Source organism: Palaemon carinicauda, chromosome 4, assembly GCF_036898095.1.
Source record: "Palaemon carinicauda isolate YSFRI2023 chromosome 4, ASM3689809v2, whole genome shotgun sequence".
NCBI classification, from domain to species: Eukaryota; Metazoa; Arthropoda; class Malacostraca; order Decapoda; family Palaemonidae; genus Palaemon; species Palaemon carinicauda.
The window spans coordinates 31,493,778-31,506,941 of record NC_090728.1 but is presented as its reverse complement, the minus strand read 5'-3'; the positions used below and the strand labels follow the sequence as shown (position 1 = coordinate 31,506,941).

At 35.3% G+C, this 13,164-nt stretch overlaps 1 protein-coding gene across 1 annotated transcript; it reads right to left on the bottom strand.

Moving 5' to 3' along the window:
- LOC137639342 (tyrosine-protein kinase Src64B-like) lies at positions 1–1,014 on the bottom strand. The gene has a single exon (XM_068371620.1). The coding sequence runs from the start codon at positions 1,012–1,014 to the stop codon at positions 1–3; it is 1,014 nt and encodes a 337-aa protein (XP_068227721.1).
- Positions 1,015–13,164: the final 12,150 nt, after the last annotated feature.

Here is a 13,164-nt window from a genome sequence, read left to right as displayed (position 1 = left end):
CTACAGACCGTAGTAACAGTCCACTACCTTATCCCTAAGATTACAAAGGAACTGAACAAACCTGTTACCACTCTCCCCTACCTGCTGTCCATCTTGCAACATCCTCAAAGTCCTGCCCAATTCCTCCAGAGATGGACGCCGCTTTACGTTTCTACACAAGCTCCTGCTGACGAGCTTCTTCAGAACCTGGTTTTCTCCATAGCCAGGTATCTCCTCCATCAGCTTCCCAAAGGAGAAGATGTCAGTCTCTGGACTTGTTGGTCCACAATCCCTGCTGAGCAATGGATCGTAATGGTAGTCCTCGAAGTTCTTGATCGGTCTTGGGAACAGTCTCCTTCCGAAGGGCAAACAAAAACCAAAATCAATTATAGTGGCCACTGGGTCTTCTGGGCACACACTCTCTTCAATCATGACATTGCTAGCATGCAAGTCATTATGACCAACTCCAGTCTTGTGGATGTCCCCAAGAATCTTCGCCACCTTAGCCAGCACACCAAAAATCCTGTGCACATCATCTGCGTATTTACGCATATACTGACCCAGAGTGTAGCCGCCATTGTAAGACATGGCAATGGCCACATCAGTCTTCGTGTCACGCCGTCCATACACAACTGGAACTCCTTCAATTCCTTCCAGCTTCTCCAAACATTCTGCTTCTTTGAAGAAAGCTTCTCTTTGCGCAAGTCCATTGTTCTTCAAGACCTTCAGCACACCATCTATCCAGACTCGTTTACATCTGATCTTGCATCTGAAGGCTTTTCCATACGAGCCTTCTCCAAGGAGTCTTTCTGTCCTGATATCACTCCGCTTCAGCCTTCTGTGAGGGTCACTTGCAGGTTCCAGCTTCACTTTCTTTGGGGACATCCCTGACTCTTCATCCGTCAGCTTTCTCTTCCTACCAGCTTCAGCAATTCCTACTTCTGTTTTCTTCTCAGCGCCAAGTCTTCTTTTCTTCGGGGAGTTCCCTCTTCGTCCATCCCCATCCAGAACTTTCCTCTTCAGAGTCTCAGGCATCGTTGCTTCAATTGAGAACTAGGTCCACCAAACTTACCTTATGCACAAAGGACCTTCAAAGACTTACCTGCAGTTCTCAATGAACGTGGCACCCGAATACCCATCTTTATATACCCTAGGTTGAGATATTTTTCCGATTTTTCAATTTTTCAAATTTCAAAAATCATTTTTCAAATTTCACGACAATCTTTCAAACTTCCCCACTCATCTTTATACTACTTCCTTTCTTCGTTTCTCGTTCTTTCTTCAGCCCTGTCGTCTGACTCTTTCCTTCTCTCTCTCTCTTCTCTCTCTCTCTCTCTCTCTCTCTCTCTCTCTCTCTCTCTCTCTCTCTCTCTCTTTCTCATTTCTTCTTTCTTTCTTCTTGCCCATCGTCTTCTACCTTTTTCCTTTCCCTCTTTCTCTATGTCGTATGTACATACATACATATATAGCCAACAGAGAAAATAGCCCAGTGAAGAAGTGATGGAATGATAGATAGATAGACAAGTAGTTTGAATTATCATCCATATATTTATTTAGTAGTACATAATTATTCAGGGACATAAGAGCTTCTTTTTGGGTGAGGGGTTAAAGCATGAGAAGTCATTGACGATGGGGGGGGGGGTGTCTGGGGTCCCCTTCCCCAAGCATTTTGTTACGAGGAAAACCCCTAGATGTGATTTCCTGGCATCTGATAGCTGTTTCAGCAACCACAAAATCATGTTTTTTTGGACGATTCTTATGTGATCAATTACAATTTGCACACAATGGCTGTCAAAAAAAAAAACCGATAGGCCTACGTGACGTCTTTACCAAAAACATACTAACTATCTATGTTCATTCTTTGCTATAAAAACGTTCTCAATATCGACGAAGTTAGGACTATCAGTTCTCTAAGCTTACTATGATTTTGCTCACGATTTATTTACATCTATCATTTGTATTTCATTTCCAATTTTATCTTTACATTTTCAACGGCACTAATATTTTTTATTTCGTCTAATTTCTAGTTTATAGAAGACAATTATCCTGTTTTAATTGATACTTTTGTTATTTGCCTTTTGTTCTAAAAGATGTGTTAGGCTAGGAAGTTAAGAACCCCACAAACAGAGAAGTACTTCATAGACTCGAAAATACGACATTGGTCATAAAAAATCAAGATTTCTAAGATGCCACTCAATTAGAAAAACTATGTATACACACACACACACACACACACACACACATATATATATATATATATATATATATATATATATATATATATATGTATGTATATATATATATATATATATATATATATATATATATATATATATATATATATATATATATGTGTGTATGTGTGCTTGCTTTTGTTGAATAAAAAAGTCACCGTTGGAAACTGAACCTTGCAACGTGCAATATTAAAAACCTGTCCAGTGTTACTGGAAGAACTGAAGTAAATAAATCTATATAAAATAGGATTGATAGAAATTAGAAGAGAATGATATCTTTTGCTTCAGAGACTATGAAAGGAACAAAAAAAGAATGGAGAGGGTTTTCTAATTAATAGAAGTCGTGGAGGTAACAGAAGAATGATGTAGTATCAATGATAGAATTCCAGGATTGATTATCAAATAAAAGTATAAAATGAAGATCATCCAAACGTTGGCACCAACAACATCCAATACAATGGAAATAAAGAAACTTTTTATGAAGATCTGGAGATATCTTAGAAAACGTAAGACTCTTATTTGCCTTTGTTTCGGGTGATTTCTATGTAAAGTAAGTCAGTATAAGAGTGGGAAATCAGCTGATAGCAAATTTGGAGTTGGCACAAGAAACGTCAAAGGAGACATGCTTCTAAAATTTGCTTGTAAGACTATCTAATATTTATGACCAGTTTTTTTTTTTTTTTTTTTTTTTTTTTTTTTTTATGAAAATGAACATTGAAAATAGACATGGCAAAACCCAAATCTAGAAAAAAATACGAAATGGATTTTATTTTCAGTGAAAAGGTTAATTTAGTTAAAGATTTAACAGTGTTAAACAAATTAATGTCAATGGACCATATAATTGGGAGAAGTGAGATTTTTCTAAATTTACAGAAAGAGAGAAACATAATTTCAAGGAAGAAAATAAACACTCCTGTAATAAGAGAAAAGTATGATAAGGGTAGTTAAGCAATACAAAATAAGTAGCCTACTCCCTGCTACTTGACGAAATGAGAGCAAATAAAGAGAGAAATGATCAGTAATTCAACAAAATTTTTACTGGAATCAACACGAGAGATCGGTGGAAAAGTTCCAAAACAAGATCAAAGAAAAATATTATAAAACACATAAAATCTAATAAAGAAATATTGAAAAAGAGGGTAAAATCAAAGTGAAATAAAATAGAATAAGCAGAACTATCTAAAACAATAGCCAAACTAAAAACACAATCAATTTGCAAAAGCAATCAGATAAGAATTGAGGAAACACTTCAGAAAGGAAGAAGCATCAAGTCAATGTAGAAGAAAAAGACTTGGAACGGGGTGCCTATTTACTGTAACGGTTGAAAATAGATATATAAACAAAAGAGATGAAGTGATGAAAATTGTAGAGGATTTCTATACAACGCTCTAGGCTACAATAGTAATGTAAGAAATAACCTTGCCAATAGAAATAATGAAACTCCTGAGGCGGTACCGAAAGTAACAGTAGAAGTAAACTTTTGCTGACCATCTGGCTGAGAAAATAGAGAAGGCAAATAAGATAGTGGGTCTCATTGGGAGAACTTTTGTACACCTGGAACCGGCAACATTTAAGCCTCCCTTCACATCCTTGGTACGGAAACACCTAGAATATGCCAACCAAGTGTGGTGCCCACATCTTATCAAGGATATCGATGCAATAGAAAATGTGCAAAGGAGAGCATCGAAACTGGTGCCATGTCTCAAGGAACTGCCATATGAGGAGAGACTTAAGAGATTAGATCTACCATCATTAGCGTACAGGAGATCGAGAGGAGATCAGATTGAAACATTTAAGATTGTCAACAACAAGTATGATAAGGAGTGTACTGAGGGTCTTTTCAGGATGAGGGAGGATAGTGTGACAAGGGGCCATGATAAGAAATTATTCAAGACAAGAGCCAGGCTCAACAGTTGCAAATACTCCTTCCCTAACTGCGTGGTTAACGTTTGGAACAATTTGCCGGACGAGGTGGTACACTCAGAGACAGTGACACAGTTTGAGTCAAGACTTGATAAATTTTGGAAAACACAGGATCAAAATTTCAATTATAAAGCTCAGATAAACACCACGTACCCACCGCCACCCACATAGTGTCCTGGCTACCATACTGGAGTCACAGGCCCCCTAGGGCCTCTTCCAGGAAAACGTCTGTAAGAATCTGTAAGTAAAGAAAGCCTGAAAGGGCATGGAAAGAGACAACGCAGAAGAGGATAGCCTTAATAAATGATTTAATAAGAGATGGAGGATATTTCATAGTAGTAAATTTCGCAGAAATTTACACGAAATGTTTGTGAAACTGCTCTATACCTTCACCTTGGAAAAAACTGTATCATTTATTATTTCAAAAACAGGCACAAAATACCTGAAAATTTACCTTCCAATAGGTTCACTCTCAGTAATGTATGAAATATTTATAAAGATCATATTAGGCAAAATGGAAAGAAAGCTAGACTTTAATCAGCCAAGAGAGAAGGCAGGTTTTAGAAGCGGATAATCAACAACTGACCATATCCATGTAATTAACCAGCCAATGGAAAAATTACAAATCACTATGTATGGCATTTAAAGACCATGAAAAAGCTTTTGATTCTACCAAAACTTTAGCAGTAATGAAAGCCTTTCCAAGACAAGGAATAAATAATACTTATGTTAGAACACTTTAGGATACCGGAGGTATAGCAATCATAAAACTACATAGATTTAGTGAGAAAATTCTAATTTAATTAAATAGTTATACTAGGAGACCATATCTCTCTCAAATTATTCCCAGCAAACCTAGAACTTTTTTAGAATTTACATGGGGGAAAATTTAAGAATTAATATTAATGGGGAATACCTTAACTTGAGATTTGCAGATGACTTAGTTCTATATAATGAACCATAGGATGAATTTCAAAAGATGATAGAAGATTTGAATAGAAAAGCAAAAATATAGGCCTGAAGATGAATATGAGCAAAATTAAGATAATCTTCAATGATATGCAGAGAAACAACAAACAAAGGTTAAGGGGGAACTTATACAGATTTTTAATGAATACACGTACTTAGGACAGACAGTAAGTGTTTCTCCAGGACATGAGACTGAAATTAAAAGAAGGATAAGCACAGGATGGAAAGATTTTGTTTGAAAAAAAGAGATTATGAAATGTAAAAGGCCACTTTCTCTAAAAAGAAAAATATTAAATCAGATTATCCTACCAGAATCAATTTTGGAGCCTTACTAAATCCTTAGAACATAAGTTAGTTAGGACATAAGTCAAAGAGCTATGAAGAGAATAATGATGGGATTAACACTAAGAGACAGAAAAAGAGCAAGATGGATGCGAGAGCAAACTAAAGTAGAGCATATTCTAATAACATGTAAAATAAAAAAGTGGACGTGTGCAGGACATATAATGAAAAGGACAATGCTACATGGACATTGAGGACAACAGAATGGGGCTTTAGAGATTTTAAAAGAAGCAGAGGAAGGAAAAGAAGATAATTGCTTCACGAGTTAAGAAAATTTGTTGACTTTTGTATGTATGTATGTATGTATGTATGTACGCACATTATTACAAAAACACACATATGCACACATACACACACACACACACACACACACATATATATATATATATATATATATATATATATATATATATATATATATATATATATTATATATATATATATATATATATATATATATATTATATATATTATACATATATATATATATGTATATATATATATATATATATATATATATGTGTGTGTGTGTGTGTGTGTGTGTGTGTGTGTGTGTGTGTGTGTGTTTTCAGTTCACAACACAGCATCACATTCTTATAGTCAATGTTACGCGCGTAAGACACAACAATATCCTAGAAATACACAGTCAATTCCACAGTCAGTTCCATATGGAAATAAAAAGAAAAATCCTCATTTTAACAATAAGAAGAAACAACAAAATGTCAATGCAGTTCAGAGTCCGAAACAAACAAACACTTCTTCAAATATCGCTGATCGCTGAGCCTGGGCCGTCAAACCAGACCTCGCAAAGTCAGCCTAATTTTCAGAATGTGCAGAGCAAAGCAAATACCACATAGTTAACTCTAGAGGGGAAGAGAGTGATGTTGGGTTAAGGTCATTCATGTCAACATCAATAGTATTGAATAATCAATTTAATGTTTTATCAGATAATTGTGAGACAATAGATTTTCCTATGAAACACACGGCCGAATTAAGTAAAACAGTGCATGCTCCCGTAGATTTGCAACGAATTCATACAATAATAAGCCAAAATGAGTTACGGCCAACCTTATATGCTGTAAATTTAGAACACAAATCCTTTACGTTATTTTTTGACTCTGGTAGTCCACGTAATATTATGGATTTGAAGACGCATCATTTGTTGTTTCCGAACTTTCCGATTGAAAAATCAGGAATTAGACTTTCAGGTATAGGAAATAATGAATTAAACGTCATAGGCATAACTCATATTCAGTTCAGAGTCGGTAATCGCACGTTTGCCGATACATTTGTTGTTGTGAAAAACATTAATATGTATCCAGCTGTAATTATAGGATACCCATCTATGGGAAATCAAAACATTATCTTAGCTCCTGCCAAGCACGGCGTGTATATCAAAGGGAAATTCTATAAGTCTTCTAATACCTTAAAGTCAGTTTTGGATAAAAAGGAGACGACAAATGTAACCGTAACGTACGTTGAAGAACCAATAACTTGTCTCATTAATAAAGAAATAATATACGCGACCCAGCAGAATTCTCGTTCACCCGTAATATCATCTTGCACGCAATATATCGAACCAAACATACCTTCGAATTTAATAGTGCAAATAAAGAAAACACTACCGGGATCTGAAATATTAATCCTTTCCGATACTTTGAAAACCAACGGATTGTCTGTCACACAAGCTATTTATACAGTAGGCTCACATCAGCAATGTAATATCGAAGTCTGTAATCATTTAAATAACACTTTAGTAATTCACAAAAATCAACATATCTTGGATGTAGAAGTTTATAAACATCGTATTCTTACCGTTGCTGAAATCAATCACTCTCAATCAGTTGCGGATGAATCCCTTTTACGATCTATTAAAAATAAAATCAGTAAGGACATTCAAGACGAAGAAATTCAGCAGAAAATTTTTGAACTTTTAACTAAATGTACAGATGTCTTTTCCACTACGGATGGATCCTTAGTAAAAACAGATGTGATCGAGCATCAAATAAGGTTAAAAGACAAGCAGAAAATTATATATGTACCCTCGTACAGACTCCCTATGAAATTCCAGAATGAAATAAATGATGAAGTAGGTAAAATGTTAGAGGAAGGAGTCATTAGAAAATCAAATAGCCCTTATAATTTTCCTTTAATAGTTGTACCGAAAAAAGATCGAACATGGCGTATCTGCGTCGACTTTCGTCGTTTAAACGAGGAAACGATCCCTGATCGATTCCCAGTGCCATGTACTGACGATATTTTGTCTTTGTTAGGTCAGAACAAATATTTTACCAGTTTGGACTTACTTAAAGGCTTTCACCAGATATCATTAGAAGAAGATAGTATCCCATACACAGCCTTCAGCACAGCCAGGGGACATTATGAATTTTTACGGATGCCTTTTGGTTTACGTTGTGCTCCTATAACATTTACAAGAATGATTAACATAGTGTTTGGAGACTTGTTAGGGGATATATTGCATGCCTATATGGATGATCTTGTAATCTTTTCCAACACCTTAGAAGAACATCTACGTAAGTTAGAACCAGTACTACAGAGATTAAGACAACATAGCTTAAGGGTAAAGATTAGTAAGTGTGAGTTTTTCAAAACAGAATTAATATATTTGGGTTTCATGGTGTCAAGCCAAGGTCTTAAAGTTGTCCATGATAAGGTGTCGGCTATACGTAATTTTCCCATACCTACTAATGTCAAGGGAATACAGCAATTTCTGGGTTGTAGTGGATATTACAGGCGTTTTATACGCAACTATTCAATAATAGCCGCTCCTTTAACTGATCTTACGAAGAAGGGCGTAGATTTCATATGGTCTGAGCAACATCAACAGGCGTTTAATACTTTGAAAGATGAACTGTGTAGTTCTCCTATCTTAAAATTTCCTGACTTCGGTAAGGAATTCTTCATTGCAACAGACGCCTCAGACTTAGGAGTAGGAGGGGTATTGCTTCAGCAATATGATAAACAGTTTTTCCCGATAGCTTTCTATTCTCGAAAATTGAGAACTTCCGAAAGTAAGTATGCAGTAATAGACAAGGAAGGACTAGCTATTGTTAATTCGCTAGTGCATTTTAAGTTCATAATTTACGGTTATCCCGTTAAGGTTCTTACTGACCATAAACCACTAACAGAGTTCTTTAAAGGCTTCAATCACAGCCCTAAACGAACTCGGTGGCATTTAATCATTCAAGATTTTGGCGCAAGAATCGGGTATTTACCTGGGAAAGCAAATATCATTGCGGATGCATTATCACGCAACCCCGTGTCATCTTGTACGGAGTCTTTAGCTGAATTAATAGATATATCAACATCCATGCCTATTGTAAAAACAATATCTGAACAAGAAGATTTAGGCTGGAGTGCTGAATTGTTACAGACTGAGCAAAGAAAAGATCAGAAAATAGAAACAATTATAAATGCTTTGAAAGGCAATCATAAAGAAAAAGAATATATAAAGTATAAGCAGCAGAATTATATAATCAAAGATAATATTCTGTGTAGGACTGTGACAAGGAAAACCCGAAATACACCACATGTAACTAACGACCAGGTAGTAGTACCAAACTCACTTATTTCCACTGTCCTGAATTGGTTGCATTCAAATCCATTACATGGACACCCTGGGTTCTCATTAATGTCACAGAAAGCCAAATCATTGTTTTATTGGCATACAATGCTTACAGATATAAAAAGACACATAGCTAATTGTCGCACATGTCAGGAAAACAAAGGGCATACAAAAACACCTGTCAGCCTAGGAGCTTATCCTGTTCCCAATCAACCCTTTGAAAGAATACATTTAGATTTGTTAACAGGATTTTACGAGTCAGACAGAGGAAATAAGCACCTCTTAGTAATTATAGATGCTTTAACTCGATATACAGAACTAATAGCGCTTAAAACTAAAACTGCGATTGAATGCGCTAGGAAGTTTTACGAGTGTTACATTTGTAAACATGGAATTCCACACATGATAATCTCAGACTCGGGTGGTGAATTTAATAATCACTTTCTTACCTCATTGTGTGAATTCCTCAACATAAAGAAGATTAATACCATGATATATCACCCAGAGTCAAATGGGCTAGTGGAAAGAGCAAATAGGAAGATATTAAATATATTGAGGGTAACACTAGGGGGATCAGACCCCAACTGGGATATTGCAATACCGGCGGCACTGAGTACTCTGAATCATTCATATCATATATCAATTAAAATGTCACCGCATGAAGCATTGTATGGTACCCCAGTTAGAACACCTTTCCATGTATTAACGCCTACAACTAATCTATCAAATCCTTTAAAAGAATGTATAAATGCAAGTATAAGTCGATATGATATCCTTCGAAAGAATTTAGAAGAATCACAAATCATAATGAAAATGAATCATGATAAAATAGCGAAACCAACTAAAACATATACCGTGGGTGATAACATCTATAATCAAATCAATGTCAGAAAAGGGCTCAACTATAAACTAACACCTAAGTTTGAAGGCCCATTTAACATTTTGGAAACATTAACGGCCAATAGGTTTAGAATTCAAAACGTAGCCCAACCCACGGATGAGAGAATAGTACCATTGTCTCACATAAGAAATTAAAAAGAAAAGAGAGGAAAAGAAGTGAGGGAAAATTTTATTTTATATGATTAAAAGTTTTCTTTTTAGTACAGGAGTAATTACATATATTTTTTCTCGTTACAGGTTTCCAAGATGAATTTTTTGTTGTTGGGAGTGATATTGTTCGCTCAGACATTTTTCTCGTATGTGATGAGTTCTAAGACTAAAAATATCTGTTTTAAATATGGCAATATAGTTGAAAGACAAGAAGACATTTTTATTACATCAACCAACGTAATTGTCGAAGTGCATATGCAAGCAATTTTTCTTCAAGAGAATGATGTCACTAGCTTAAGAACCGCCATTTCAAGGTTTTCTGCATCATTGGATGAGTTGCATAGAAGACATTTTCATTTGACTACTAAGAGTTTGCTTGGATCAACATTAAAAGTTGCAGAGATGCTATCTGATGACTTGAAAAATAAGACTGGCGAGACAGGATCTTTGGCTTATGACCTTTTGATGTGGACTGTAGGACACGAACATAAAGAAAGACGGAATCCGTTCATTTATGCTGCATTAAGCATCTTTGGGTCTGTTGCAAGTTTAGGTTTAGGAATTTCCAATCGTCTTAAAATTAGTAATCAAAATAAGAAAATTGAGTTCTTGACTCATAAAGATGAATTGATTATGTCAGAACTAAGGGATCAGTTAGCTTCAATCAATAAAATTATGGATTTGTTAAATGAACATTCAGATAATATCGTTCAAATTATGGAAGTACAGGATTTGTTGGCAACATTAACGTATTATGATTCAAAGATAGATCACATACATAACAGAATTGCACATTTCATTGAGAAATCCAAGGATTATGTAGAAGCTATCACGTTAGCAACTAAAGGTGTATTGTCACCCCATTTGTTGCCTATACGTTACTTAAAATTAGTTCTGGAGAACGGAAGGGATAAACTAGGCTATGTTCCTTTGTTAGACGAACATAGGTTAGAATTTTATTACAGCCTAATTACAGTAAACGTAGATAATAACAAGATTAGGATTACAATTCCCTTTGATTCTTCTGATGCCTGGCAATCTTACAGGATATCACCATTTCCGACTTTCATGACGAATCACTCAAATCCAGTAATATCCAGTTTGACAGGACACGTATTGATTTCCCCAGACAAGGAAACATATACGGTCATTAAAGACTTAAATCAATTAACTCACTGTTCAGACGCAATGGATAGAAAAATATGTACAGCTGACTCATTTGAATTCCGTAAAAACTTAATGGATTCATGCGAGTTAGGTATAGTGCTAGACGGTGCTCTCTCCCATACAAGTGAAAATTGTCTGGATAAGCTTTATCCCTTTGACAATAAAGAATTCAATTGCAGACTAAATAATGGCTCGTGGATACGATACGACAAGGACGGCTTCAATGTATCATGCCCTGACGGATCCACATCCTTCACCCACATCTTCGTCGCAGCAGATGGTTGTATCGGGACTTCCCCGAATTCCATGGTGACTGGCCTACGGACAATCATCAGAGAACGAGCCTACTTCGCGAACTTCACGTGGACCTCTACAATGCCAGCACTTCCTCTCCCATACAACGGCCGTGTGGCAAAGCGGTTGATGAAACTTACCGAAAAGGACCACCTGTCACCGACTTATGAAGAAATTCTTCACCCCATAATACTGGCTAGTTTGTGTTTCACGGTGATGATATTTATCGCCGTGGACATCCTTGTTTGGCGTAGGTTACGGCACAGCAAGCAGCTACAAAGGAATGAGTTGCATAGCCCTGACAATACCCCCTATTTAATCCAGTTCAAAGCTGTTTGAGTGGCCACCTCATTCGCTAAGGGAGTAATTTGTCGGGAAGATGTTTGTATGAAAAGCTGATTAGTACGCTAGTAATATGTAATTAAAGAAATTCTCTACATTTGCATTGTTAAAAATACATTTTAAAACAACATTTAAAAAATAAATAAAATAAAAAAGGATATAAATCATTTTTTTCTCTCGGCATCTAATAAAAGTATATAAGCCGGAATGTTAAAAAAAAAGAAAAGAGAAAAAAAAAATATAATAAGATATATAACAGAATCTATGGGCATCTAATAAAATATATCAGCCCTATATATAAATATATATATATATATATATATATATATATATATATATATATATATAGATATATATATATATATATATATATATATATATATATATGTACAAAACCGTGGTACGTGTACGTACCAGGAATTCGTGTTTGTGCACTAAAAATTGAGTATCTTGTTTCTGGCAAAGGTAACAATTATTCTTTATCAAGTTACCGAATCATATGTAAGTCAGAATTTATTTTGTTTTTGGTACCATGTAATCATTTGCTAGCAATGTACCATATATATGATCTTGGTTTTATCATGCATTTTTCTTTTTGCTTTGGTAATATCTTTTTTGTATGCATTATTGTTATTATTTTTTATTGTGCCTATTTGGACATTCGTCCTCAGTTGATTATGGCTAAAGTTAAACAAAGAATGATACGTATGTCCAGTCACACCTAATAACCATGTTTCGGCTTGTTGTTAAATTTTTGTAAAAAAAATTGAGATAGCTGGCCGAGCTTATGTAATGATTAGAATAGTAATATTACATGTTTAAAACAAATGACGTAATATGTCATGTTGGTTGGAAGAGCTAACCCTGGGATTGCTGTAGTCATTCAAATTATAAACAGGATGTATAATGCAAACCTCGGCAAATTGACATTCTTTCTTAACGTCAACACATTGTCTCCTCGTGTGAAAGTTTGTGACGTCACCGGATGCAGGTGTCTTCCGATTCCGTCACGTGGCTAAGTTAAAGTAAGCATACGATATCTGTGATATCGATAATTTATTGAGTTCATATCTAAACTTCACCAGAATTGGTCGTCTGGACCAACACAGCTTCCTCCAGTGATGGAGATGTTTGACTCTGTTGTTTTATAGAATAAAACTTAAAAACCATTAAGATGTATTCAGTTAATCCATTTAAATACATCTGAAAACAACTCATACTCAAATGTGTGCTTAAGACAGTAGCACACCAATAAATGCAGTATCCTAAGAATTATAA